Here is a 27,325-nt window from a genome sequence, read left to right as displayed (position 1 = left end):
GTCTTATCGGGAGAGAGGTCGTACTTGTACACATTCACTAACTACCTAACTAATCATTTGTTTGCCGTTAATCTATCTTACTTGGGAAGAGCCGGAATCAACGACACAGCAGTCTCCTGAAGTACAGATCGGACCTGTCTGATAGCACGATTATTTGGGGGGATCACCATCACAAGACGCCCAACGATGACGCCAATTGCTGCGGTACGGGGAACTGATAGGCGGGTCAGAGTGGGGGTGCCGTCAGGTGATAAGCGCCTGGACATGCTTACTCCGGCGGTCTTTCGTATCCAGGGAACGCCGTCGATCCAAGCCATATAGAAGAAGGAATTTGGAAGATACGTCAAAATTCTTCTCTTCTCACTCATCCATTCGCTATGGTACACATTCTTTCCCATCATTACCTTCCCAACCAGATAGTAAGGTACATGTCTCCATCACAGATGTCCCAACATCCCTTAAGACCGCCCGGTCCAGAATTGAAAAAAAACACACAAGAAAAGAAAAGAAAATCCAAATCAACAGGGATCTTTTGGCATGACAAAGGAAAAGGGGAGAAATATTGAAATCACAAAACCTATGGTAGTAATTACACTCGCAGGAAAAATGGCCCAGACGCCCTGAACATATCAGCAGAGACCGGACAAGAACCAGATGATCAGACAATCATGCACCGTGGTCTGTATGCATGGTGGGAAAAGAAGGGGAAAGAAACCGGGACACAAAAAAAGATAATAATAAAATAATGGAAAAATTAACACCGCATATGTCTGGTCAGGACCTCGATCTAAAAAAGGGACTCTTCAAAATGATTGTCATATCGGATAGCCTAGTAAAGCTGCTCCGATAACTGCGCTGCGGCTGTCTTGTTTACAGGCCGGGAGGACCGCCCATACCGGCGCCCATGCCCTGTAGTCGCGCAGCCAACTGGGGGTACTTCTCTTGCACCTCAAGCTGTGTGCGGGTGGCTTCGGCATAGGAGATGGCGTTGACAATCTCGGCCTCAGTGCGGGCGAGTTCTGCAGCTCTCTCGAAGTACTTGAGTGCCTGCGACACCTTACCCTGCTGCAGAAGCAACTGAGCCATGGTTCCGACAGCAATGTCACACTCGGGGTCGACTATATCCGGGTTAGTTTCCGTAGTTGGACAGGTAACAATCGCGACAACTTACTGATCAGAGCCTTCTGGCACAAGTTCTCGGCCTCGGAGAAGTCGTGCTTCCACTGGAAGAGTGCAAGAGCCTTGTTGATCAGGGGAAGGACATTGATGCCCATTGGCTTGCTCTGCTTCTCCATCTCGACGGCCTTGTCGAACTTCTCAATGGCCTCGGAGAAGTTCTGCTGGTCAAGCAGAAGTTCACCGTAATAGTTGTAGACGTCCGGAACGTTTTCGAAGTTCTTGACGGATCTTCTGAAGGTGGCCATGGCGGAGGCAACGGAGCCCATCTTGTACTGTGTGACACCGAGCTGGATGTGGGAGTAGATGAAGTTGCTGTCGAGATCGATCGACTTCTGGTAGTCCTTGGCGGCCTCGGCGAACTCTCCGAGAATGAAGTGCAGCTGGGCGCGGTGGTAGTAAATGTCAGGGTCATCCTTGTTGTGGGTGATTGCGAGCTCAAAGTCGTCGGCAGCGGTTTCCTTGTTGCCTGCGATTCGTTAGATCAAGTAGCGCAAATTTTTCGGGAGAACTTACCGAGCTCGAGGTGCAAGCTGGCGCGCTTGATGTAGCTCTGAACCAGAGATGGCTGCAATTCAGTGCTCTTGTTCAGATCAGCCAGGGCCGACTCGGCATTGCCTTCAAGGTATGTGAAAGTAGCTCTCATGTTGAGAGCGAGGGCCTCGAATTCACCCAAGTCGCCGAGCTCCAAAGCCTTTTCGAAGGCTGCGGCAGCCTCCTCGTAACCGTCACCGGTCTTCTTGGCCATGGCGAGCAGACCCTTGCGCAGCTGACCCTTACCAGACTCCTCAGCCAGGTCGACGGTCTCTTCAAGACCCTCGGGGAGGGGCTTCGAGCGGAAGCTTCCAAGGTAGTTGGAGACAAAGGTCGGGCTGGGGAGCTTGCGGCCCTTGGCCTCGATAATGGCCTTGCCCTTCTTGTCGGCAACCTTCTTCAACAATCTCTCCAGTGCGACACGGCTGACCTCGTTGGAGAAGCCATCGATGATGCAGCTTGCGGTGAAGTCGAGAAGGGCTTCGCTGAACTTTTCGAGGTGTTCGTAGGCAGTGGCTCTTCGGTTCAAGGCCTTGACGTACTCGCTGTCCATTGCAAGGGCGGCGCTGGTGTCTTCGATGACCTTCTCCCAGTCGGACAGAACATTGTAGCAGGCAGCGCGGTTAGAGTAGAAGACTGGGTCGGGCTTGCAGATGATGGCCTTTCCGTACAGCTCAATGGCTTTGGTGTGGTCCTTCAATCCATAAGCCTTGTTACCGGCTGCCTTGAGCTTTGCGGCGTAGCTTTTCCTGGTCTGTCGTCGGAAAGATCAGCGTCAGTCACACGGGATAATCATAGCCAATCAGCTTCAGTAACGCACCTCGTCCGACAATTCACCAACAGTCGCCTCATCAACCTCAGGAAGCTCTTCGGCAGGCTCCTCGGTCTTCTTTGCGGGTTGCTCTGAAACCATCATCAGTCCGGTTCTCGAAGTCTGCTAATCGGAGACGCGAAGCATCTGGGTCAACATACCGTCCTGGACAGACGCGGACTTGGACTTCTCCTCAGCCTTCTTCTTCTTCTCTTCTCTCCGCTTCTGGGTCTTAGCCCTCTTCTTCTCTGCGGAAGCAGGAGAAGTTGCTGGCCGGCTCGAGTCGGACAGGTAGTAGACGACACCAGCACTGGTCACGACGACCGCAACACCAGCAACGGTATAGACAAGAGCCTTATTCTCTGAGACCCATTTCGAAATTCGATCCCACACGGACGATGTAGAGGATGCTGGAAGAGAAGTAGTGTCAACGACCACGTTCTTCGCAGCCTCGGGTAACGGCGATTCGCTCGACATGATGACCGTGTAATCTGTTCTATTATTCTACGTAAACCAAGGGTCAGTGCCAGGTAAAAAGGTGGAGCAGAATAGAATAAAAAGGCAATGGATACAAACCGAGGATGAGACGAACCTATTCTGAATAACGCACGGCAAGAACAGTCGGCAGGCAAAAGTGTTGCGTAGAGGGGAGGAGTAGTCAGGGAAGAAGAGGTGATGCGGCCCTGAAAAGTTATGCGTTTCGACGTTCCGGCGACCAGCGCCTTTCGGAGCTGCACTCGAGGCCAATCACGACGGGCGCAAGGGCGGTTGCTGAGCTTGGAGGAGCTCCACTGTGGCATCACCGCAGGCAAAAAGGATTTCCACGATGACGATGTGTTGAGCTGAGAGGGTCTGTTTGTTGAATTATACATGCTGTCTTTATCCACGTCTGAGAGACTTGACATATTTTTTCGACGTGAAGGGCATTGATTCTGCTGTGTTTCTGGCAGTCAGTTTAATCCCAAGGCTAACAAATAACAGCAACAGACAAGACACACGACATTGTCCACAACAACAAACACCAGATAGCAATCGCGTCAATATCGTTGCAATGGCTTCTCTCCAGTCATTAGACTCATCTCCATCCTTCCAGATTATCTCCTCCCTTCGTTACGATCCTGCGCTTCCCGGCGTGGTCGCTCAAAGAGCCGCAAACTCCTACCCCGATCCGCTCAAGACCCCATATTACCTTCTTCCTTATCATCGCGACCGTCTCATTAATGCTGCAAACCATTTTAAATGGCAAAAGGCGTTGGAGTTTCTTCGGCGGGACTTGAATAGTTTCGTCCAAGTACTCGATTCCTTCATTTCCGACAAGACAAAGCCATGGCGTCTCCGCATTGCCATTGATAGTGATGGAACATGTACTGTGGACGTGAATCCAACAGCATCAATTGACCCGTTGAATCTCTTAATACCCTCTTCGTCGAGTTCACAGTCAGCCACATGGCGCATCTATGTCGATACGCAGCCTACTACCCCGTCTGGCTTCACAACACACAAGACTACGGCACGCGATGACTACACAGCTGCACGGCTCCGGGCTGGGATTGTTTCACCCCAGGATCCGATAGAAGTGTTGGTTGTAAATCCCAAGGGAGAAGTTATGGAAGGCAGCATCACTACGCCGTACTTTCGACGGAGACCTGCCGTGTCCGATGGTCAGGCCGAAGACTCCAGTCCAGAATGGATCACACCACCGCTGTCGAGTGGCGGCAATTGGGGTACAACAAGGCGATATGCGCTGTCTCAGGGATTTTGCCTTGAGAAGGTCATTACAATCGATGAGTTGGTTGACGGTGAGGAGTGCTGGCTCAGTAATGGAGTTAGGGGATTTATGCGTGGCATAGTCCACACGACTCGCCATCCATCTCAGTGAAAATTCCAGGAGATACTTGGGACTTGGTAAACCAACATTGAAGCAGCGATGGATCAATAGGCTATAAATTTGTAGTATTAAGCATCGCGCTAAACATTTGTGGCTGGGAGAGCTGCTTAGATGCTACCCATCATGCTATCTCGACAGCCAGAATATATATCCAGCACAGAGCCACTTGCGTATACTTCGTGGAGATATCAAAGCTTCTCCCTTCCCCGCTCCAGCGTTTCAGCCATTAAAACACACTAGCAGGGACAAAAGTCGGGCTTTGACGTCCTTACAGGAACAGTGGAGGCACATAAACTGGGGTTGTAGACCGTCTTTTGGTCTTGGTCTTCTGCATCTTCACCCAACAGCAAACATCAGAGTGAGAGTGACAATATCTCGCAGCAAGACTCGTAAACATGGCCATGCTAATGGGTACACGTTGCAATGATAACCCCTGATACATCAAGTGCATGCAACATCATGACGATCTAGACTTTCCTCGGCAATTAGACCGGGAGAGTTTCTCACATGGTGGTCCTCCGTAGGTATGTACAGAGTACATCACACCGTTCCGGTACAGTGTCCTCCGTCCGATGCAGTGAGTTGATATCATGATCATCATCTATACAGGGATAGAATACGATTATTCGCATCAAGGGTGGTTGATCCAGCGTTGCATCATTCGATTGGGCTGCTATGCAAAACGGATCATACGATAGGCTCCCGTAGAATCGAATTCCCTGCCTCTGATTGGATCCAACGTGCAGATCACGTGATACGCGTCAAACCCCGCACTCCCAAAGCGGCTAGCGCCAGAAGCCGGCAGAAACAATCAAAAACGGAGCTTCGGAAGCAAACGCCGGGAAAAAGAATTAAGAACCAGGGCATTTCGTCCACGAGAGCCATTGCCATCCCCAGTCTCAAGTCTCAACGCCACGCCAGCTCTCTCCTACTTCAACCCATCTTATCAATCATTCAACATTCAACTGTCCTGCTTTATGAATCAGTCATCATGAAGTTCTTCGAGAATGTCTTCACCTACGACTACTCCTTCCCTGCCGTGTCGCTTGCTTATTTCCTTCGCTATCCCAACCCGTACTCCCGCCATGTCCTGACCAGCGATGTCATCGATCGCTATGTCGACCAGAAGACTCAACGTCTTCATACCACCCGATTGCATCTGAAAAAGTCCAAGGTTCCTTCGGGTATTCTCAAGTTGCTCCCGAAGGGCATGGGAGGCTCGGATAACTCCGGCCAGAGCTACATCTTGGAGACGACCGTCGTCGACGCCAAGGAGGGCTGGATGGAAACCGAGTCCCGGAATATGGAATGGACTGGCATCCTCAGCGTGGTGGAAAAGCAAGTTTATCAGCGTCAGCCTGTTGACGGCGAGCTTCAGGCTCTGCAGGGTCTCTCGCTCGATGATAAGAGGAACGAGCAGACCACCGTCAAGACGACGGTTACGTTTCGGTCGAAGTTCGGACAGGGCAAGCTGCTAGGCAGGAAGAAGGCGGAGGCGGGTGAAGGGGCCGATGCGGAAGAGGAAGTCCCGAAGAAAGGATTCTTCTCTTCCCTGTCTACTGCCGGCATTCAACGGACGATTGAGCTCATTGGCGTCAAGAGAACCCGCGATGCTGTGCTCAAGAGCAAGCAGGGCATGAACATCGTCTTGGAACGCTTGCGCAACGGCGGCATCGTCGGTGTTCTCGAAGGGATGCGGGAGGACCAGGCAGGAGCTATCGGACCCGACGGTCCCTGGAAGCGCGTTTGGGCGCAGGGAAATGGCATCAAAGAGGAGGATGACCACTAATCAAATCGACATTGCGCACACACAAACAATCTTTCATCATTTTGACAGCATTCGAGCGCGGAGTTTTGGCGTTTTGGACCTTTCTTTTTCACGGACACACGGACACATGGACACTCTCCTACCACTTCGACATCGCATTTCTCAATAATCTTTTCAGCTCCAGTTATACGAGTACCATTTGCAGATGAAGTACGCCCACGAGGACGTTTTACGAAGAAAATATTGTTGTATATTATGGGGAACGGTGGCAGACGGGGTGGATTTCAAATATTGGCCCCTTGTATTATAGTATGATCAGTTGATTTCTTCAACAAATGATATTATTACTTTTTCTACACATGATTCAGAACGGACGAGCTCTATTTAAATCTTGTCTACTACATGCACGCACTATATATGCCTAAGCCATCTGTTATTGATGCCATGTCGAATCAATCCAGCTATCCCTCGCAGCATCTTGACCATGTCAGTATGAACACCGTGAACTGCCAGATGGAGCGGTGTCTATCCATTCTCACCCTGTAGCCGGCTTAATGCCCATACAGGTTTTAAGCATGAGAATAACCCCCATTATCCACTTGCTTATCACAGCATGCAGTGGTGTGAGTCTACCTTTGCATTGGCATCAAGATAAACCTACATCAATCGCACTAGCAACGTATAGGTGTTTTCACTAGAAGATGGGATATGTAATGTCATTGCACTCATCCCACATGTTGATGTTGAAGTCTGCGTTGTTCAATCAGTGTCTTGGCCGTGCCGTGCGTCTGTTATCACCAAGCGGATTGGTGCCAATAGCTTTTACCATTTTCGAGTAAATTCCGAAGCATGCCCGGGTGATCAGACCTGGCCACCATATGCGGCAGCGTGCCCTTATAGCCGTACTTGATGCTAGTATAGGGTCGTAGAGTGGTGATTAGAGTCGACTTTGACTAGTTAGATATTCATTAGTGTCTAGAGTTAGCACGTCGTCCTTCCTGTTTGGGAAGAGTTGATGCCTTTCTGACTTTCTGACTCCCTGTACAACATTGAATGAGGTGAAAAATAACCATTTTCATTCGGTAATTCATTATGCAAGATTGATCTCCTCATATCTCGGAGACGCCTTGGCCCATGCTTTTGGGTGTATCAGCCCTACAGCAACACGCTCTGCTATATCCCCATGGACTTCAACCAACATTATTCCCAGAATGCATTCACAAACAAGTTTCGGGTTCTTCCAGTAGGCAAGCTTTCCATCCTGCATCATGTCTGGGTAGAAATGTGGGTCAACCCATCTGTATGGTCTAGCAGGGAGTGCCGAATTTGAACATAGTGCGATAATTCGCAAATGTTGAACTTGATCGGGTGCAATGGTGGGGATTGAGGCACTGGGGAAACCACCGCACAGTCGATTTTTCTCATCATAAATGGGCAGAAATCCGATATACGGGTTATCAGCACCGCTAGCGAGTCTCAGTAAGAGGTAGATAAGGTTCTCCAAGATGAAGGCTGCCCAACTTGATAGTAGAAGCATGAAATTGCAAGATTGTCAGATGGTTGATATCCTCTGATTGTAGATGAGGGTTAGGTCGGCGCAACAGAGAAGCAGATGGTCTGCTACTATCGACATGGTACTTTCTCATCCTTCTCTCCAAGTTATCCAAATGCTTTACCAGGCGATGATTTTCACCAAGAAATACCAGACATTCACGTCCTTTGCATTGGTTTATGCCTTGCTCTTCATCAGTTCTGTCCTGTATATCCCTAAATTCGGTCTCGCCAGGACACTTGATTTTGATTGACCCCGACACCAAGGGCCGATGCTCAGCGTCAGCCTTCGTGCCCCATATTTCATAGATTATTGGCCCTTTCCAGCTTACCCATGACCGGCCATGGCAATTATGGTCAACTTCGCTCTCATGTATATCAAATCCATTATCTGCAGCTGCTCGTTCTTGTCCGGGGAATCTTGGATGATACACAATGCATCTACCCAGAGATATCTGGTTCCAATAGCCTCAACCAGAGCCATTGAATCAATGACTACTTGTGGAATCGATGTATTTCCCGAATCAAGAGCTCCATGTCTTTGTAATGTAGCCAGATTTGAGCTCACCGTCTGCAATACTTCAACTTGTCCCCATACATAGCTCAGTGCTATGTATTCCACTTCCTGTTTTCCAGTCACGACTCGCTCAACGATCCCTTCTTCTTTCACGTCTATCAAAAAAAGCTTTATCTCCAGGTCATCTCTGGGGGCATTGTGGCGACCAGGACGACAGTGATAGCCATGATCGCGTATGCAACTGTCCACCCACGAACGGACAAGAGAGGAATTGATCTGGTCCCGCTGGACTGGACGAAGCAACATTCGGTCTTCAATTCCCTCATCCTGTGTTGATTTGGTTTTTCCCAAGCCAGCATTTCGGCGAGCCTGGATTGCATCTTCTCGCTTCATTTGAATCATTCCTGATCCTATCGTCGAATCTCTCACCGAGAAGTAGGGTGGGTTGGAATTGAGCTTGCAAGTAACCGACCCTTGTGACTGATAGTTTGGGTAAACTAGATACATAGGGGTTATAGCAGTGAGAATCAGTTGACATAGCGGGCATTTTTTCATCTTCAACTGGTCCTTAGTCCCAAGAACCCTCCCTTCACCTGAAGCCCACGTTGATATTCCTGCCAGGGTGTTGATGGGATCGAGACCATTGCATGTTTCACACAATGAGTTTTTGAGAGAATCTGACACTGGACCATTGTCGTCATCCATGACTTGACAAGCTGAGTTGTGAGTGTGATAAGACAGGGAATAGCCTCTTGTGTGAGAATCTCCGGTGACTTTTCCAATAGCTAAAGACTGTGGACCCCGAGTCATTAGTATTCCAGATAAGGCCAGGATGTGAGTTGTCTGTTTAGGCGCCAATCTGCCAGCCCTGCTGTGCGGGGTTCAATCCTATCAAACAAGTGGCTGAAAAGCGGGTTGCTGTTTTCATCAAATCCTCTTTACTATAAGCAGACCAATTCCTGCTAAAGAAAACAAATAAAGGGTGATCTTATCCCAACATCCTCGAAGCCCTAAGCACACCTTTCTCAGTATAGAATCGTGCTGCCATTACTGGTCCCCAACCCAAGCAATTATTCTGGGAGCTTATTATCAACAGGAAGATCTCCTGAACACGATGCGCATTGCCAATGCCATCGTAGGATGTCTGATTCGCTGGAACTCGTTCAACGGACTAGGCGAGGGAACTCGATCCTGTAAGCACAGTCAGCGCAAAAAACGGGCAAATATTGCCATTGCTGGATCCGTAGCCATCATTTTTAGCATACCTGATTCCCCCATCTTGCGATTGATGGGCCAATAAGGCAGATACCTTTTTGTATTTTCCATCCTCAAGCCCATTGTATTTGCCGTAATTAGTCCCAATGATTTTCAGGCTGCAGTTCATTGCCGCCAGTTATTTGTCATGAAGGATCGCTTTTTTCTCCGCTGCAGGGGAATGTTAAGTGGTAAAGATTGAAAGAAGTCAGGTAAGCTGCATGGACTGGAACAGCTGTTCAGCTGAAAGGTGGGGGCTACCAAGAGACAACCAGGAGCTTTATCCTGTGTCATGATTGTCATGAAGGGTAACAACCTGCAATAAAAGATATAAAAATGAGAACAGGATAAAGAAGATTAGGTTGGAGAGTGCCTGTTAAGTGAAGATGTGAGAGAGCTGGGGAGAGGAAGGAAGAGGGAGGGGCAACCAGTCAGTTTTGGGCAATCAGCATTATCGATACCAGCACCATTAAAGATTTATCCATTAGTACTTTAGATGTGCTCATGATAAACAATAATATAGATACTATTTGTTCTAAGCTATTGAATAGTTTTCTTTGACTATATAGAAAACAAGGCTTTGCAAACACTGTATAGCTTCAAATCGATATCAAAGACAGCCAAAGCTCCTGCAGGGTTTGCAGGCAACCGTCTCAACAATGCTAATGAATATCACTTTCGTTGTTAAATGACAAAGAAACAAATTCCCCAGCAACAGCGCAATCAAGGAAAAAGAGTTTGATTGAAGCTGAAGATCCTGTCTAATATGCTTTATCCCTCTCTGTTCTATTCTCAGAACCCATCACCAACATCTCTAACTTTCCTATTTGAAACACCTGTCGATCAGCCCCAAAACAAAGTGATAGAACTGTTACATTTTCCACGCTCCAACCAGAAACAGACCTGTCATATTTCCCATGATGGAATGATATCACATCTTCACCCTGGATCGACATCAGCCATTGATATTATTCGACAGAGCTCACACACAAGCTTAGCTCTGTCACCAGTCAGACTCTCCAGCCACCAGTCACCTACGCAACACACCCTTGTCTATGTGCTTTGACATCCGACGCATCATCGTCGACGGCATCCACCGGTGTGGGCAACGATTGGCAGGAACCTGTTTTCGGGTTTCACTGCATTCAAACCCGTTCGAACTCGGGCCCTTTGGGTAAGTTTAACGTTTCGGATCGAGATTTTGGGATGATGCAATGAGAGCTGAGACTGATGAGCTTGTGTGTTTTTTATTAGGATGCTATCTTATCACGTGGGAAAATCGTCGACTTCGTGATGGACGACGTTAAGGGCTTCCATGATGATCTGGACGATCTGGAAGGGGACGAGAAAATGTTCGAAGCCAATGAGACTGAGCTGGGCAAACCTACGACAGACATGACAGATTCCCCCAAATCGGCAATCCTGCCAGTGCCCGAGCTAAGCGATGACCTGGAAACAACAGCCAGAAAGATGACATCCCTCGCCAAGGTCATCCAGGACGGAACCCACCTCACCATCTGGACAGGCTGGAAGCTGGCGTCCAACCAACCACGCGACCCGAAGAGCATCGCCAAATCCGAAATGAGCATCCCCGAACTAGAAGCCTACGAGTTATGGAATGAGGGCAAGGGCGTGACACCGCCGACGATGGACTGGAATGCCAACGTGGCCGCGGTGCCGGACGGAAAAAACAGCCTGAAAAGACTCACGCAGCGGGCGGCTGCAATGGACGTGGTCTGGGGACGACGTCAGGGGACAACGCTGCCCGAGCATGCTGCGTGGCTGACCTTTAACATGGGGTCAGCGTTGCCCCTCGTCAAGGCCGTGACTCGGATGTTGAATGCGGAAAGATATTATGGAAACGAACCCCGCGCCCGGATGACTGATCTGGAAGCTGCCGAGTTAGATACGCTATGCAAGATCCGAGACACCGCAGAGAGAAATCGCTCACGAGAGCTGGCGAGGATTCGGAAGCTCATGAGGGAAATTGTGCACGCGCAGGGAGTCATTGGGACTCGGATTCGAGCTCTGGAGAGGAAGCACCCAGGTATTCAAGACTAGTGGAGACGAACTACTGTGTAGCTGTGGAGGTGCCCAATAAATGAGGATAGCCGATAGCTAATGATCACGAAGGTAATGATAATATGAGTCTCGCATTCTGGATATCTTGTCTTGATAGTTTTCACAATTCATAGCGATTCATACGAGATAAAACACCATGACGCAAGGCGCAATACGGTAAACGAACCACTCGCGCCGATTGGCCGCCGGCGAAGTCGGATATTAAGCTGGGACGCCGTGAATCGCGCCAGGCCCAAAGCGGTAATTATTTTGACACAATTTCCCATAAATGGACAGTTGAGGCTAGAGGACTTAGTTAGGATAGGATGGTTAGCGCCTATGACTTCATCAGACTGGGCAGGCGAGAGAGTGATACAGAACTAGTGCTGCGACAGAACTAGTTGTCTGCTGCTCCTGCATCTGGAGGAGAAGCAGATACTACCCCGTATCATGTGAAGGGTGAGGAATGCCAGGAGATATTCAGGACAGACAGGAAATTCAGGAATATTGCGAATAGTCAGGCTATAGTCATAACGACCATCAATAATGACGGGTTCAGTGCGCATATCCAAAGCGACTGGAATGAGTGTGGCTTGGCACTACCACATGTCTATTGGATTCCGTACGGAGCCCGACTGGTAAATGTGAATGTGCGGTGCAGAGAGGAGCAGAGCATAGTTCTAGCTAAAGACGCCGTTGGAGACTATCTCCTGAATCAACAGTATCCAATAAGGACTATGATCAACTGTTCGAAATAGACAGACTACACATGAGTATATATAGATAGAGATAGTCTTGACAGATAGACAGTAAATCATCGGGTGATCGACTCTGTATGGGAAGACATATGGAAGATCTGCTGAGGATAAGAATTCCTCACGAACAACAGTGAGTTGATTCAACGGTGGCAATCGAGTGGCTCCTCCTTCAGGGTTCAATCTGGAACACTAGTCCAGTAGCGCATCGGACTAGTTAGAGGGTTCAGGGTCTGTACTACTTATCAAATCATTAATGTATTATTTTTTCTTTATTTCATTCTCGAATGTGCTACTGTACTTATCCCACTCTAATTATTTTATCTCTACTCTGTACTTTTTTAAATATAAGTTATCTGAATATAAGAATATAATATAGTTGATAAAATGAATGAAAAATTCAAGATCATCCCACTCCTTCCGCTTTCGGCGGCATCTGCGGGGACTGGCCACTAGCGCGTCGGGCCAAGACGCCAAGAATGCCGACGAAAACAGGGGACCCCGACTAGCGCGGCCCAATGCAGCCTAGTGTCGCAGGCACACCCTGTCCGGCGGCCAATAATCGGGTCTCCACCTCCCTGTTTTCTCCTCTGCGTTTCCCTCCCTTTCGCTCCCCCAGCGTTACAGACAGACAAAAGCGCCTTGGAGTCGTCGGCGCATCCCGACGCTCTCACTGGTGCAATAATAAGTTGCTGTTATATTATCATCGAATGGTTCTTGAATCTCTCTAGTCCTAAGCCTCAGTCCTTTTTCTGTGTTCGGTTGTTGGTGCTCTCTCTCCTACAAGGGAACCTCCACGGCCGCCTGAAATCAGGGAATTTGCCCACCAACCTCCCCCTTCAAACCAGCTAGGACGAAACCCAAGATTAAGACGACTCCATTCACCGGCCTAATTAATCGAAGTTTTTTTTTTCTCTTTTCTTTTTTTGCGTCTTTCGCCTGGAAGAGGAAATCTCAAATCACCCAGAAACGGCGGCCTGAGCCTGAACTTGCCGGACACTGCCTGTAAGCGCTGCGGGGGGCTTTTTTTTCGCTCACTGCCCTGGATTCCTTGGTTTCCCCGTGAGATTTTGGCTCGACAATGTTGGCGTAGGAATCTGTGCTTTTCTACCCTCTGGCTTTCTCGACTTCTCTTCCTTCCTGTCCCTCTTGCGACTTTCTTCCTATTCGTCTCCGTCCGTTCCTTCGATCCTTTCCTCTCCAACACACCGGCTGGGGAGCATGCCAGTTGTGCTGGCCGCTGCTTTCCTGTCATAGTCGCGCCTGTCACGCCGGTCCGGTCGCTCGTGAATATAATGTCTTCGATGGCTAGTTTTGGTATCGGGTCGTGGTTTCGACCTTGGTTGGTGTTGTTGGTGTTGGCGGCCTCGTGTCAGCCATCCCTGGCTCAGATTTGTACGTTCTGGGATATGGGCTGTATCGATCCATTCGCCCAGACAGCCGTATCGGTCTCTTTACCGCCTCTCTTTCTCGAGGATGTTAGCCTCTATTATGCGTTCGACGTCAATTCGCAAGGAAAAGGTCGTGGGCCGATGACCAAGTCGGCCTTCTGGCTCGGATATGACTCCAACCCTCGGATCAACAGCTCGGTGATCGACGCCAACCGCACTTCCGAGGTTGGTATGCGAGTGGGCAATCTTACCGGCACACCTGGGGGAGGAAACAATGGATGTGATAATATTTGGGGACCCCGATGCTCAAGGGATCTGATCGATCTGATCAAGGGGAACATCTTCGCTCTGGCTACGAGCGGGAATTATTACTCGTACCCACTGGATGCGGTCCTTCATGAAATGCTTGCCGCTAAGCCTGCACTTTCAAACTGCGCACCGTCCTTGTGGGATGTGCAGGACATTTGGGTTGATTGTATGTGAATATCATCGTTGGCTATTACCTCTGCTAATTGGTTTTAGATTTCGTCCAAGAATCCGTCGCTGACCGCACGGCAACAATCCAAACTCCTGGCGACAGTGACAGCCCCTGGAGAAACTTTCTACTCGATGGCCTGACAGCCAGCCAACAGGCGGAGCAAGTCGCCGTCGCGATCTTCAGTCGAGCCCCCTCGTACGACAGTGGTCCACCCGAAACCAAAGATGAAATCGACGTCAACCTCGTCTGTGTTCAAGCTCCCTCGTCAGGCAGTTCCTCCAGCTCCGACGATTAGCTATGTGCGAGCCGGGCTCGAATGGCTGATTTATTTACAAAATACCACCAAATTACACCAATCCCACTGGAATAGAGATTCCATCGCCCATTTCTCTGCTGGACTTACCACGCCTTGATATCCCGCCCAACCTACGGCGACAGACTGTCGATCATTCGATTATCTGGCATCGACTAGTCACGCAACAAGATTATATCTTCTGGCCGTTGAGGTTGTTTCCGGGAAGGCTTTTAATAAGTGGTGTCCGTTATGGGTGGCATACCGACAAGGTATAGCATATGAAGGATTTTCGATAATATTGCAAAGAATTGCAATGAACAAGTCGACCGTCATCACGATGACACGACTAACAAGGCGTTCTTGCCAACCTCCCGTGCAGTCACGAAACCCGACCTAATGAGGCATGGTACACTGCTGGGCTATATACCGATACTGGAATGCTGCTCTGCAGCGCCTATCTGTCAGGTGCAAAAGCTACCTGTATATATCTTACATTTTATCCCCTACCTGTTTTCTTATGAGGAATACTGGCTATATCATTTAATTACCGTTATGGACTTTAAATCTAGCTTAAACCAGACTACAATATTAAAGACGATTACAAGTACAGTCACATTTCGATGCGCTACCTCAACCATATCCAATTTACAAATCCATTATCGCAACAATCACAATCTTATCAACTTATCCTCCATTCCTCAATACCATCACATCGGTCACATCACAAAGTCGCCCAACCCATCTCAATCGGCTCCAAATCCCCCGGCCCGCGAAAATCCTCCACAATATCCGCCTGCTCACTCAGCAGCGTCCTCTCCGTCTGAATCCCAATCTTCGCCAAACCCCTCCACCTCTCCATATCCTCCGCATTCCGCTTATCCCCCTTCGCCTCCCCATTCCGCTCCCAATGCCCCCTCGAAAAACCCAACAGGGTCGTAATCCGCTTGCGCGGGATGTCATACACCAACGAACATATCGTCCCCGTCTCCTCGAGCCAGTTACACTGCCACAGCTCGTTGGGCCGAATACATTGGTACGTTGCTGTTTGGAAGTTCTTTCGCCCTGCCATCGGCCCGCCGTGGATTGCGTATACGATGCGGTCGTCGTTGTAGAACCACATCTCATAGCGCCATTTCTCGGGGTTGCCGTGGGGGTCTTGGGCGGCGTAATCGTAGATGAGATGGCGGTTGCGGATGTCGGTGTCGAAGGAGGAGCCGGAGAGGGAGGGGAGGACGGGCATTGTGGATGAAATTGAGAAGAAAATAATAATATAATAATTTTAATTTATGATGATTCGCAATTTGTGAATAGTGGTTAATCGTTTGCTATATACACTTCAAGAGCATTCAGTAGATGTATGTTACTTCTGCAGTAGAATTCCCCGATTCCATTCCTCATTTCCGTCTCAATATTCTCCACAGAAGAAAGTCACAAGACCCAAACTGAAAACTCTTCTCTTCATGTAGAATCGCACTCTGGTCCAGTATTTTGCAAATGGAATATCCGAATGAACCGTATATGACATCATGATCTGGCCCGAGCTAACTACAGACTACAGCGCCGATCGTGAAGCTTGGCTTCTTTGCATTTGGCGATGATGGACATGGACGTTTGCAGATCCGAGATCCGAGGTGCCGGGCCGTCTACATAGTATTTATGAACTAGGAAGTGTCAACTATGGAGTGTGGAGTGATAAGGTTGGTATGTAGTACATTTAGGTTGGATTGGGAAGTATTTATTGTGTTGCGGTTTTCTGGTAGATTGGTGGTTGTTGCGTGTAAGTATATGGTAGTTATGTAGAACAGATGGATGTACTTTCTTTCTTTCTCGCTATTTGGATTTGGGAATATATGTATAATGTATAGATATAGCCAGGAATATAGACCAAGAAAGATGAAAAGCCAGAGCGAAATGGTTAATACACCTACCCAGCACATGAGTTCGTCGCTCATTCCTACCTACCTGACCCCATAGCGTGGATTACTTCCACAGAGAGTATTCAAGTATGATCTTGACCATAAGCATCTCCTCTTTTCATTCGCACTGTTCAATTCCGAATATAAACTATTCGCAAAGTGAAAGGCGTACTCGAACAACGCACGAGAAGACTGGCGATTCGCAGGGACAAGCAGATCAGGCAGGACCCTCTGCGATCGATATCTGCTATGGTGGATTGTGTCTTTCCCGCTGTATGAATTGATAATCTTATCATGCTGGAGACAGGTTACTGAAGTGCGACAGAGTCTGCATGTCTTGGACTTGGGATCGCGGATTGCGCTGGGACGGGTGTCCGAGCTAAAGTAGCCGCGCAGGTAGTGAGCGAGGAAGTTTTCCGAGCAGACGGGCTGGGTGCTTTCCATGAAGGATTTCGGGAAAGAAGTGCAGTACAGGTCGAAGTTTGTTTCGAGGATGAGACGCTTGGGAGAGTCGTTGCTGAGACAGCCTGTTACTTTGAGGTTGATTTGTGAGGACCACCATTTGTGAGAGCAATCATGGAGGAGCAGGGTTTGGGTTTTATCCTGGTGTAATGTTTCAAAGATCCTTTGGACCTCGCGGATGGTGAGTCTCCAGCATGGACAGACTTTGATATATCCCCTTGTCAGCACGCCCAGGCCACACCGTTCTTTGCTGCTGAATTCGTGGAGAGGATGCAGCTTTAGACAATCGTGACATAAACGCCAGGATAGTCCGGTGTACCGCGTGTCTCGCTCGAGATAATGCAAGAGCCAGAATCGCTGGCTGCAGTAATCCTCGTTCTTATCCATCGCAAACGGGTCCGGAGAGCTTTGGATGAGTTGGAAATCGGGGGACTGACGTAGGGCTTTGGAGTCGTCAATGGCTGCCAGGAGGGATTTGCAGGTGAGGGCAAGACAGAGCTTGGATGCTGGAGGAAGCCATGAGGTGATTTCGTAGATGATTTCGACGGGAGAGTTGAGGAGAAGAGAGCGACATTTCTTTTTTCTGAATTTTGTTAGTATTTTAAAGATTAGAATGAAAATGCTGAGTCTCATCTTGATGGTGGTGGTTGTTGTTGTTGTTGTTTTTGTTGACTCGCTGCATCCTCGCGGCCAGTGTTCTCCGATGGATGCCTGGATATATATCTCAGGCTCATTCTGACATCAACAACACAATCAAAATGAAGATGGATGAAAGAAGATCCAGATGCAGCTCTTATCAATTATCGCCAGAGATGCTAGTGTTGTCCAGTCGGCCAAGACTTACCCCCCACGTGCTTTGCATCGCCAGCTGAAGATCAGCCATCCTTGCATCCCGCTATTGCTCTTAGACTGCTCGTGCTCCCATATTAATGTCGCATCTTCCGGCTATGGGAAATGGTTTTGCTTTTTCTCCTCAGCACTCCCTGAGGAGATTCCACCTTCAACTCCCCTCAATTACACCGGTATGCTGTGGTCAAGTACCTTCAAGATGCAGGCAGTCCTGACGGCCCTGGGATCGCTCTCAAGTGGCATTTCTGCGACTTCAAACATTCCTGGAGCTTCTTCCTACGTTGCTCCCGCGGGGTTTCCGACCGCGGCGTTCTCGTGAGTAAGGCTAAGCTTTAATTGAGTTGCGATCTATTGAATTGACACTGTTGCTCCATAGTTCGTACTATTATCTGCCTTCAAAACCCACCCAGCAGCCCCAGCCAGTCATTCATGACCCTGTCTTGAATATTACCTTTCCTTATAATCTGACAGACCCAAAGAATATTCCAGCTAAGTCAGGGGACCCAGTATTCTTCCCAGAGCCGTTATCAAATCTATCTACTACCCAGAAAAATGCATTGATTCAAGGCGTGGTTGCCAATGTGACCGCCATCATCAGCGGCAATGCAGCCAACAATTGTACCAAATGCAAGACAGCTTTGGCTGCTGCCAAACCTGCCTCTCTGAATGCCCCTGCATTGATACCGGATGCTATGATCTCACTTTGCAAACAGTATGAGTTCAAATCCAATGCATCATGTGAGGAAAACTATGCAGCATCGACATTTGGTGCTATCTGGACACAAGTCCTGGCATATGCGGATGTCCAGGGTCTCGACGGTGATTATATATGCAATTCGCTAGATAGTTCTTTCTGTAGCGAACCAGCTACAAGCCCCCTTGATACGACGAATCTGTTCCCCAAGCCAAAGCCGGAAAATGCGCGTGCGCCCCAGGCCAGTGGTGAGCGGGTGAAGGTGCTGCACTTATCGGACTTTCATTTGGACGCGCGGTACTCGGTGAAATCAGAAGCAAACTGTTCATCTGGCATGTGCTGTCGTAGCAATTCATACAATTCTGCTTCGGAAGATCAGATTGTTCTTCCCGCCCCTGCATATGGATCTTTCAGATGCGACGCGCCATATGACCTAGCTCTGGCTGCATTGGAGGCAGTCGGACCGTTGACTGGAACCGGTGATGGCAAGGATTCTTTTGCCTGGACGGTATATACTGGAGATTTGGTCTCTCACGACCCGGCGACGGAGCAGTCTCAGGCGTATACCGAGTATGAGGAGACTAGCGTGTATGGGATGCTCAAGTCCTACCTTACCGGCCCTGTTTTCGCGGTCTTGGGCAATCACGACAGCACTCCGGCAAATATTGATTCGCCGCACAGTCTGCCAGGGCGCCTTGGAGAGCAACAAAGCTGGAACTATGAGCATCTTGCCGGGCTCTGGTTGCATGAGGGATGGCTCGATGAGGATGCCGCTGCTGATGCACGAACACACTATAGTGGCTACTCGATCAAGACTCATTATGGACTGCGCATCATTGCTTTCAACACTGGTAAGAATACATGACTTGTTATGGTTCTTAACTAATAATTGTAGATTTCTGGTATAAGCCTAATTACCTAAACTTTATCAACACTACGAATCCAGACAACTCTGGCATGCTCTCCTGGATGATATCTGAACTCCAAAAAGCAGAAGATGCTGGCGAACGTGTTTGGATCATCGGCCATGTTCTCAGTGGATGGGATGGTTCTAATCCACTTCCCAACCCGACTAATCTTTTCTACCAGATTGTGGACCGCTACTCACCACACGTTATCGCCAATGTCCTCTTCGGCCATTCACACGAAGACCAGTTTATGATTTACTATGCCAATAATGGTACCGTACAAGATAGAAATACGGCCCTGATGACGGGCTGGATCGGGCCCAGTGTGACTCCCCTGACGAACCTGAACAGTGGGTTCCGGATGTATGAAGTCGACACGGGCGACTTCAACATCTACGAAGCGTACACCTTCTTCAGTAACGTGTCTGACTATCCCTCTCTGAGTGAAACGGGTCCGACGTACAGTTTCGAATATTCTACGCGTGAAACATATGGTTCCGCAGCTGGATGGGATGCACAGGACCCGTTGAATGCAACATTCTGGCATCGTGTAACTGAGGGAATGGAGGCGGACCTTAGCCTTGCGACTTTACACAACAAGCTTCAAGGAAGATTAAGTGACAAAAGTCCGAATTGTACAACCGCCGAGTGTCAGCACGCGAAGATTTGCTATATGAGGAGTGGGAGTGTTGCGCTTGGCAGTCAATGCACGCAAGGGTGAGTGTATCTTGTGCAATGTTGTTAATTGGCAGATTTACTGACATTTTTTAGGTATGGGTCTGTACAGAGTTCGTTTGGTTAATACTACAGCATCATCAACTAGAGTAGATACTTGCTACGACTACGATCTATAAATAAACTGCCTATCTTATCTTGCCGAGTAAACCAACGGGCCATCGGGATCTCCACTCGCCGTCATCGCGATTTTCAGTCCCGATCGGGCGAGAATTTCCCGGCTTCTTTTCGTATCCTTTGAATCATCAAGTGCATAAATGCGAGGGCAGCTGACCTCAACGACATCACACTGCCCCCAAACAAGGAGGCTCAGAGAGCTTGATTTCTCGTATACGGCTGTAGCATAGCCGAACAGTGACTCACTGGAGGCCTATCAATGGCATTATAAAGCATGATGCTGGCTACACAATTCACGTTCGTATACTTTCACCTCATACTCATCTACCACAACTGACATTGCAAGCAACTGGACAGTCATGTCCCAACCTCAAGTTTTAATCGCAGGTGCTGGACCAACAGGTCTAGTATCCGCCCTGTGGTTGACCGCGCAGGGAGTCAACGTTCGTATTATCGACAAGTCCGAGGCATGCGTATCCACTTCGCGCGCCCTCGCCGTTCATGCTCGTACGCTGGAACTGTATCGCCAAATGGGTCTGCCTGAGGCCGTGATACAGCACGCAGTCAAGTCTACGGCGATGAACATCTGGACGGACAGCGCTCATGCGGCACGGATAGCATTCGAGGCCGTTGGCAAAGGGCGCACTCCCTACCCATATGTTTACATCTACCCGCAATACGAGCACGAGCGGATGCTCGAGGAGCGATTGAAGGCACTAGGCGTTTTGGTTGAGCGCCGCGTCGAGCTCCTCAGTTTCTCTGATCATGACAGTCACGTCGAGGCCCGACTCCGGGGTCCAGACGGACAGGAGGAATCGTTCGAAGCTTCTTACATCCTCGGTTGCGATGGTGGAGGATCCGCCGTGCGCCATACTCTCGATATCGGATTCTCAGGCGGCACCTACCCGCAAGTCTTCTTCGTCGCAGACATCGAGGGCACCGGACCAACATTCAACGGAGAAGCACATACCGACCTCAACGAATCCGATATGCTCATCTCATTCCCCCTCAGCGAAGACCGACACGCCCGTCTCGCGGGTACCGTGAGCGACGAGCGCGCGGATCGCCCTGAACAACTCACCTTCGCCGACGTCTCGCACCGGGCCATCGACGCCCTCAAAATCAACGTCGAAAAAGTCAACTGGTTCTCGACTTACCGTGTCCACCACCGCGTCGCAGACCACTTCCGTAAAGGCCGCGCATTCCTCGTCGGCGACGCAGCCCACATCCACAGTCCCACCGGCGGCCAGGGCATGAACACCGGAATCGGAGACGCCATCAACCTCGCTTGGAAGATCGCCGCGGTCTTACAAGGTCGAGCAGACGAGTCTCTACTCGATACGTACGAGGCCGAACGTCGCCCGTTTGCGCAGATCCTCGTTGAAACTACAGATACTGCTTTCACGCATGCTACGTCGAGTACATGGTCTGCGACGTTTGTTCGCAAATGGGTCCTGCCTTATCTTCTCCCCGTTGCGATTCGCATTCCGGTCGTCCCGAAGTTTATATTCTCTCGTGTTTCGCAGATGTTGTTGAATTACCGCCAGGGTCCGCTAGCTCAGGGTGTAGCGGGCTGGGTGTATGGTGGTGACCGTCTCCCATGGGCTGTTGTGAATGGTGTGGACAATTTCACGAGCCTGAATGAGATGACATGGCAGGTTCATGTTTATGGAACTGCAAATGATGAACTGGTGGAATGGTGCAGGGGAAAGCAGATCCCGTTGCATGTTTTTGCTTGGGCGAACGAATATCACGACGCTGGTTTCGTCTGTGACGCTGCCTACTTGATACGACCTGATACTTATGTTGCGATGGTTGAACCGTCTGGGGTGGCGGGTGCTCTTGATGAGTATCTTTCATCTCGCGGGATACGACTGACGTCTGTATAGAATTATGTTGGTTGCAATTATGTACTATAGAATTATATAATGATAACGAATCCACGCCTCTCAAAACAATCAACTCATGCAATTATGTACAAACAAGACCAACTACCGAGTAATGACAATCTTCCTCGCCGAAACACCCTTTCTCCACACCTCGAGTCCCTCCTGAATACTCTCCAACCCCGTCCCAACAACCAACGGCTCAGGAGCAACCCGGTACGACCCATTCCTCAAAGCCTCCGGCAAAAAGTCCCTAAAAACAGCCGGCCCAACCTCATTCGCCTTGATTGTATTCGCAAAGATCATCTTCCCCTTGACACCAGCCGGACCATCCTCGGGAATCGGCAAAGACGCAGCCACGAACGCAGATCCGTTCGCCTTGCCAGAGACCTCGAGACAGATAGCCACCGATCCAGCTGCGTGCAGGATGCCCGCAAGGTCGGTTTCATTGATCGCTGCCACGACATCTTCGACGACGGTTGGGCTTTTGTAGTCGAAGACGGCGCTCGCGCCGAGACTCTTCAGGTAGTCGAAGTTAGCTGGGGAGGCGGTCGTGATGACGTTGTATCCTGCCGCGGTGCAGAGTTGGATCGCATTGCATCCGACGGCTGAAGCACCGCCCCAGATGAGAACTGTCTTTCCGGTAGCCGGGCGAGGGGGTGTAGAGGGGAGCTGGAGACCGAGGAAGTCCTTCTGAAAGAGACCCACAGCAGCTGTCGCGAGAGTGAGCGGGAAAACCACCGCTTCGGGGTAGGATATAGCGTCCGGGATGGGCGATGCGAGGACCGAGTGAGCGACGACGTATTCCTGGAAGGCGCTCTGAGAGGGAGTGCCGCTAAGGGCTCCGTCGGTCATTGCGAGGACGCGATCGCCTTTGCTGAAGCGGGATTCAACGTTGCTGCCGACTTCGACTACCTCGCCTGCGAGGTCCATGCCTGTGACCAGGGGGTATTTGACGAAGCTGAGGTCGACTTCCTGGGTTATTTTGTCGATGGGGTTGATGGCCCATGCGTGGACTTTGACGACGAGCTCGTTTTCCTGGGGTGCAGTGTATGGCGCAGCCCGGATGTCGAGTTTGACTCCGGGCTTCTCCTGCCATGCAGCTCTGTTGGTGGTCATGGTGGTTTTCTTGGTGAGCGTGGATGGGGTGGTTTGTGAGTGATGCTGTAAAACACGATCATGGGGTCAATGGCTCTATTTAAGAATGATTGTAGGAGAATAGTGATGGCAACAAATCAAATGATGTCGATATTGTAAAGCTCAATTAATAATGAAACATTATTAATGCTTGGAACTAGCACTACAGCGCTCGGCGTTAGGACTTATCATACGGAGTTGAGAATATACTGACCTTCACCAGGATCGGATACCCTGTCGACAAGAGCATCACCTCAAATAGCAGATTGCGATTGCCCGTAGAAGTATCGCACATTCCTACTAGAGGAACTGTTGGCTAAATGAGGCCTTTCTTAGTAGCAAATATGCCGATGATATACTTCAAGTGAGGTCGACAAAGGAACGCTTCTGTGGAATAGAAGAGCCCCCATTCTGGCTATGATTCGGCGCGGTAAACAGTGCTGCATTGCGAGAATCGTTGATATTATTAGACGCAAGAGTCGGCAATTGTAGATTAGGACGTGAAAACAACGCCCGAACGTATTGTTCTCCAATTATATCGGCAATGGGAGCTTCTTTGAGCACGTTACTCAGTCGTGTATTTGCTATAGCCACTCTCCGTTACCGTGCATTCAAGTCTGCCTCGTATCTTTTGTTTTTTTTTTTTTTTTTTTTTTTTTTTTTTTTTCACCACGCGTGGAGTGTGCAGTGAGCCGATTTGAAGGATATCTGTGTTAAATGTTGAATCAAGTCGAACAACTCAAGGTGCAATCTTCGCCAGTATGTCGGTTAGGGTCTTGGATAAAGCTACGCAGCGCGCCACAATCGCCACATCTACAGTCAAGAGATGAAGGTTTGTTTGGCAATTGTTGCTTCCAATCCGAAGGTGCCGTTGGTGCGTTTGCCACATATTCGGTTAAGTAGGCTTCAATGGCTTAGATAATGAAGATTTGCTCTCAGCGTTGGAGAACGACTTCTTGCCGTGGTCTTCAAATATAGACAGAGTCCTTTCACAAATGGAAAGACAAGTCTATGGAATGTGCCACCTCTTGCACGTCCCGGTACCTCCACGATAGACACACTGAGATTTTCAAGGAATTCAGTCGTCTCAAACCCTATATCCTCACATCGCTCAATGAATTGAAGCAATTTTTGGAAGTGCAGCAGCTTAGAGGTGGTGCGCTGAACTTCATTCCGCCCTGTCATCTGCATCATACGAATGGCCTTTTCATCAGGGGGGTCTCCAAGCACAAGGCCCTTGTCGAGGACAGTGGGCATATGCAAGACTGGATGTGTAAAATTCAGCCACGAGAAAGGTTTCGAGTAGATTTTATATTAGACTGTTTTCATTTGAATTGTTTTAGAAGTCGTTGTGGTTTATATTTAGGTTTATATTTAGGTTGATCAACGGAAGAAATCTAGAGGTTGTAAGGACATCTATCAGACAAAAGAAAACACCAAAGCCACAATAGAATCCACGGCTATCAAATTATTTCAAGTCGAGCATCTATAGCAAAGTGTCCAATAGATATCATATGCAACAGGGAAATTTCGTTTGAATATAAACAATCCCACCCATATGCAGACCCTCGGAGAGCAATCACATCTCACAGCCAGTTAACCCGAATAGACGGGATATCATCTGTCCAGAGTCAGTCCATAGTTCATTTCCATAGCTTCAAAACCAAAACACATATACTCACCTCCCAACAAATTAGCATAAATCCTACCTTCGTCAACAAATAAATGGGCACCTGCATGTACGATCAGTATTCATCATCCCAACCATCCAATAATCTCCTAGAAGGAACAGATAAACATACCCCCATTCTTCACCTGAAGGTGATCATCCTCCAGCTCCTCCACCTCAGTCCGATGAATATACTCCTTGTCCTCGCCTCCCTTTGGGAACCAGAATAAAGGCTTAGGAAGCAGGCTTCGGTCTTCGACTAGGTGTCGTCCGAGGAAGAAGTCGCCGGACTCGAGGAGGCCATCGTTGAGGGTGAAGACGGCTGGCTCAACGGAGCCGACTATGGCGTAAGTGCGAGATTCGTTTGTTTCGAAGGGCTTTGAGATGGGGGTGCCGCCGATGGTTAGGGTGAAGGACTTGTTGAGGGTGCTCATTTTGGTGTTGTATATGGATTGCTTGGAAATGCTTCGTTTGGATGTGGTGGTTGCTATTATGGATGATGAAAGATGAATGATGGAGAAGATGGAGAAGATGGATGGAGGGACGAGGGAATCATCAATTTATAACTGCGAATACTACGATCTCCTGAATAATTTCTGTTGACAAACCTCAGCCGCAATCCAGGTGGGGGTGTACAGATCTACACGTGGATCCACAGATGATATCATATGGCGATGTGGATAAAGATGAGATGGTAGAATGTGAAGGACAAAGCTGATCCAAATAACTCCATAGAATTAACCGATTAAATACTACAGTATAATCCATACAGAATAACAAATACACCAACACCAACCCCGTTATCCATCCATGAACCTATCCGAGCGTTCATCTCCACAATGAAGCCATGGTAATAATTCCCGAGTCCCTTTTCAAGCGTCCAAGAAAACCGACCATTGAACTCCTTCAAATCACAAAGTATTATTATCGGGGTGGTATAATTAAGTCATGCCCCATGGCACCCATTTTTATCATTAATTTATTATAGCATATCCCTCAGTCGAGTTTGCGAGTACTGAGAGGCTTGCGTTGAGAGTAATCATGCGTCATCGTCCATTCATGTCGTCCTCATCTATCGTTGAAGCTCATGGAAATACGATAGCACATAAGGTTGTCGAGCTTCGGTTTTGGCACCAGGCGTGGAAGAGACATTTGTGGTGTCCAGTCACTATTATCGTATTAGCTTTGTAATACCCGTCCATTGGGATGTGGAAACATACGCTCTCTTCCATGTCGCTGATTTAAACCTGGGCCATGCTGGGACGTCCATTGCCACGTGCAGGGCCGGTGCGTCCACGGAGGTTGGCACCACCACGCGATCCGATGATAGAAAGGATCATCGACAAGGTGTAACCAAACCAGGCAAACCAGAGGAAGGCAGTCGATGCCTGGGCCTCACGGCAGCGCTTCTCGCGGTGTACAGAGCCGTTGGTGATCTCATTGTTGAGGGTGTATAACTAAAATGCCAATGTTAGATCGATATCCCGTGCTTGATGCAGTTTTGATATAGGAAAGCACATACGTCGTTGCTGCAGCTGTGGGCCTCCAACTTGGCGGCCAGCGCAATACCAGAGGTAAGGAAGAAAATGGCGTTGAGGGTATCCAGAGCAATCACGATGATTGGGTGGATGGCCCAGTCTGGCTTGATCGTGGCGGGGATCAAGTAGAGAAGAGTGAACATCGAGAACGCAGAGACGAACATGGTGTAATTGACCGTGGAGGGGTTTCCGGCGAACGATTCGGAAATCATGTTACCCACGAGGGCCATGACGAGGAGCGTCCATAGGAACTGTTGGAAACCTCAAGTGATTAGGATTATCATCTCATACGATGTACGGAAGTCAAGATTTACCTCCCAGACTCGCAGAACGATCTGCACCACTTTGGAAACCATTTTGATGGTGTTTCTCTGATGGTGTCGTGTCGCGCGGAGAGCTTGTTTTGGTGATGGATTGGGAGCAACGGGTGTCTCTTCGATCGAGAAATGGAGTAGATGGTAAGAAAAAAAAATCTGATCGACTCTAGGCAAAGAGGACTCTATCAAGGCGGAGCTCTGATCCGACAGCTGCTTTTTCTAGGGATGGGGGGTGAGTGTGATTATATGTTCCGGAATGCCCGGCGATGTGATGACGATTGGAATGGGAATCTTCTACGTCATAGCCTGGCCAGAATCCCACGGCAGCACCAGGACAGGATGAATCACCAGTTCAAGTGGTTTGAGGCAATATCTTAGCAGGTAGATCAGTATGGACTATTGAGCAGAATTTTCAGGGCTTTAAACTAGTGGGTTGAAAAGGCTGCCGCTACTGGTTGTTGTATAGCTTCGGGCGCCAATGCATATTAGCACTACATATATACCTAAGTAGCTACATACGACGATGCTACCTGCAGAGCATACGTACAGAACACCTTAAAGGATAATAACAACCAGTATATTATTACTGTTCATAAGAAAAATATTATTATTAATGCA

At 49.0% G+C, this 27,325-nt stretch overlaps 13 protein-coding genes across 13 annotated transcripts; 6 read left to right on the top strand and 7 right to left on the bottom strand.

The window, feature by feature from the left end:
• Positions 1-635: 635 nt before the first annotated feature.
• Positions 636-3,207, bottom strand: tom70 (putative mitochondrial outer membrane translocase receptor (TOM70)). The gene is made up of 6 exons (XM_040838057.1): positions 3,114-3,207; positions 2,683-3,025; positions 2,531-2,613; positions 1,693-2,464; positions 1,172-1,645; positions 636-1,118 (listed from the first exon to the last, which is right to left on the bottom strand). Exons 2-6 carry the CDS (start codon positions 2,996-2,998, stop codon positions 871-873), a joined length of 1,893 nt encoding a protein of 630 aa, XP_040687465.1. The 5' UTR covers positions 2,999-3,025; positions 3,114-3,207; the 3' UTR covers positions 636-870.
• A 365-nt stretch (positions 3,208-3,572) lies between these two features.
• Positions 3,573-4,400, top strand: ASPWEDRAFT_173219 (aminotransferase class IV; the record flags this gene model as incomplete). The annotated part of the gene is made up of 1 exon (XM_040831039.1): positions 3,573-4,400. One exon carries the CDS (start codon positions 3,573-3,575, stop codon positions 4,398-4,400), a length of 828 nt encoding a protein of 275 aa, XP_040687464.1.
• Positions 4,401-5,102: 702 nt separating this feature from the next.
• On the top strand, positions 5,103-6,652 carry ASPWEDRAFT_135351 (MSF1 domain protein). Its single transcript, XM_040829337.1, has one exon. It carries the CDS (start codon positions 5,401-5,403, stop codon positions 6,196-6,198), a length of 798 nt encoding a protein of 265 aa, XP_040687463.1. The 5' UTR covers positions 5,103-5,400; the 3' UTR covers positions 6,199-6,652.
• Positions 6,653-7,267: 615 nt separating this feature from the next.
• ASPWEDRAFT_173217 (uncharacterized protein) lies at positions 7,268-8,950 on the bottom strand (the record flags this gene model as incomplete). Its single annotated transcript, XM_040831038.1, has 2 exons — positions 7,268-7,643; positions 8,061-8,950. The coding sequence occupies 2 exons, from the start codon at positions 8,948-8,950 to the stop codon at positions 7,268-7,270; spliced, it is 1,266 nt and encodes a 421-aa protein (XP_040687462.1).
• A 1,715-nt stretch (positions 8,951-10,665) lies between these two features.
• Positions 10,666-11,815, top strand: ASPWEDRAFT_41654 (uncharacterized protein). Its single transcript, XM_040835616.1, has one exon. The coding sequence runs from the start codon at positions 10,793-10,795 to the stop codon at positions 11,558-11,560; it is 768 nt and encodes a 255-aa protein (XP_040687461.1). The 5' UTR covers positions 10,666-10,792; the 3' UTR covers positions 11,561-11,815.
• A 1,804-nt stretch (positions 11,816-13,619) lies between these two features.
• On the top strand, positions 13,620-14,479 carry ASPWEDRAFT_112969 (uncharacterized protein; the record flags this gene model as incomplete). The annotated part of the gene is made up of 2 exons (XM_040828373.1): positions 13,620-14,181; positions 14,229-14,479. The coding sequence occupies 2 exons, from the start codon at positions 13,620-13,622 to the stop codon at positions 14,477-14,479; spliced, it is 813 nt and encodes a 270-aa protein (XP_040687460.1).
• A 721-nt stretch (positions 14,480-15,200) lies between these two features.
• On the bottom strand, positions 15,201-15,719 carry ASPWEDRAFT_113895 (uncharacterized protein; the record flags this gene model as incomplete). Its single annotated transcript, XM_040828443.1, has 1 exon — positions 15,201-15,719. The coding sequence occupies one exon, from the start codon at positions 15,717-15,719 to the stop codon at positions 15,201-15,203; it is 519 nt and encodes a 172-aa protein (XP_040687459.1).
• A 498-nt stretch (positions 15,720-16,217) lies between these two features.
• Positions 16,218-17,807, bottom strand: ASPWEDRAFT_41648 (uncharacterized protein). The gene has a single exon (XM_040835615.1). The coding sequence runs from the start codon at positions 17,488-17,490 to the stop codon at positions 16,438-16,440; it is 1,053 nt and encodes a 350-aa protein (XP_040687458.1). The 5' UTR covers positions 17,491-17,807; the 3' UTR covers positions 16,218-16,437.
• A 98-nt stretch (positions 17,808-17,905) lies between these two features.
• On the top strand, positions 17,906-20,110 carry ASPWEDRAFT_173212 (PPN1 endopolyphosphatase family protein; the record flags this gene model as incomplete). Its single annotated transcript, XM_040831037.1, has 4 exons — positions 17,906-18,021; positions 18,083-19,251; positions 19,296-20,025; positions 20,080-20,110. The coding sequence occupies 4 exons, from the start codon at positions 17,906-17,908 to the stop codon at positions 20,108-20,110; spliced, it is 2,046 nt and encodes a 681-aa protein (XP_040687457.1).
• Positions 20,111-20,285: 175 nt separating this feature from the next.
• ASPWEDRAFT_543829 (putative FAD binding monooxygenase) lies at positions 20,286-22,570 on the top strand. The gene is made up of 3 exons (XM_040838048.1): positions 20,286-20,457; positions 20,518-21,996; positions 22,050-22,570. The coding sequence occupies exons 2-3, from the start codon at positions 20,520-20,522 to the stop codon at positions 22,160-22,162; spliced, it is 1,590 nt and encodes a 529-aa protein (XP_040687456.1). The 5' UTR covers positions 20,286-20,457; positions 20,518-20,519; the 3' UTR covers positions 22,163-22,570.
• On the bottom strand, positions 22,152-23,165 carry ASPWEDRAFT_113996 (zinc-binding alcohol dehydrogenase family protein; the record flags this gene model as incomplete). Its single annotated transcript, XM_040828454.1, has 1 exon — positions 22,152-23,165. The coding sequence occupies one exon, from the start codon at positions 23,163-23,165 to the stop codon at positions 22,152-22,154; it is 1,014 nt and encodes a 337-aa protein (XP_040687455.1).
• Positions 23,166-24,483: 1,318 nt separating this feature from the next.
• ASPWEDRAFT_41644 (uncharacterized protein) lies at positions 24,484-25,423 on the bottom strand. The gene is made up of 3 exons (XM_040835614.1): positions 24,986-25,423; positions 24,866-24,916; positions 24,484-24,804 (listed from the first exon to the last, which is right to left on the bottom strand). Exons 1-3 carry the CDS (start codon positions 25,284-25,286, stop codon positions 24,770-24,772), a joined length of 387 nt encoding a protein of 128 aa, XP_040687454.1. The 5' UTR covers positions 25,287-25,423; the 3' UTR covers positions 24,484-24,769.
• Positions 25,424-26,093: 670 nt separating this feature from the next.
• ASPWEDRAFT_173208 (MARVEL domain-containing protein) lies at positions 26,094-26,746 on the bottom strand (the record flags this gene model as incomplete). Its single annotated transcript, XM_040831036.1, has 3 exons — positions 26,094-26,309; positions 26,375-26,641; positions 26,705-26,746. The coding sequence occupies 3 exons, from the start codon at positions 26,744-26,746 to the stop codon at positions 26,094-26,096; spliced, it is 525 nt and encodes a 174-aa protein (XP_040687453.1).
• Positions 26,747-27,325: the final 579 nt, after the last annotated feature.

Source organism: Aspergillus wentii (genome assembly GCF_001890725.1).
Source record: "Aspergillus wentii DTO 134E9 unplaced genomic scaffold ASPWEscaffold_5, whole genome shotgun sequence".
In the NCBI taxonomy this organism is placed as follows: domain Eukaryota; kingdom Fungi; phylum Ascomycota; class Eurotiomycetes; order Eurotiales; family Aspergillaceae; genus Aspergillus; species Aspergillus wentii.
The sequence above is the reverse complement of the archived record's forward strand: the minus strand, read 5'-3'. Positions and strand labels throughout refer to the sequence as shown.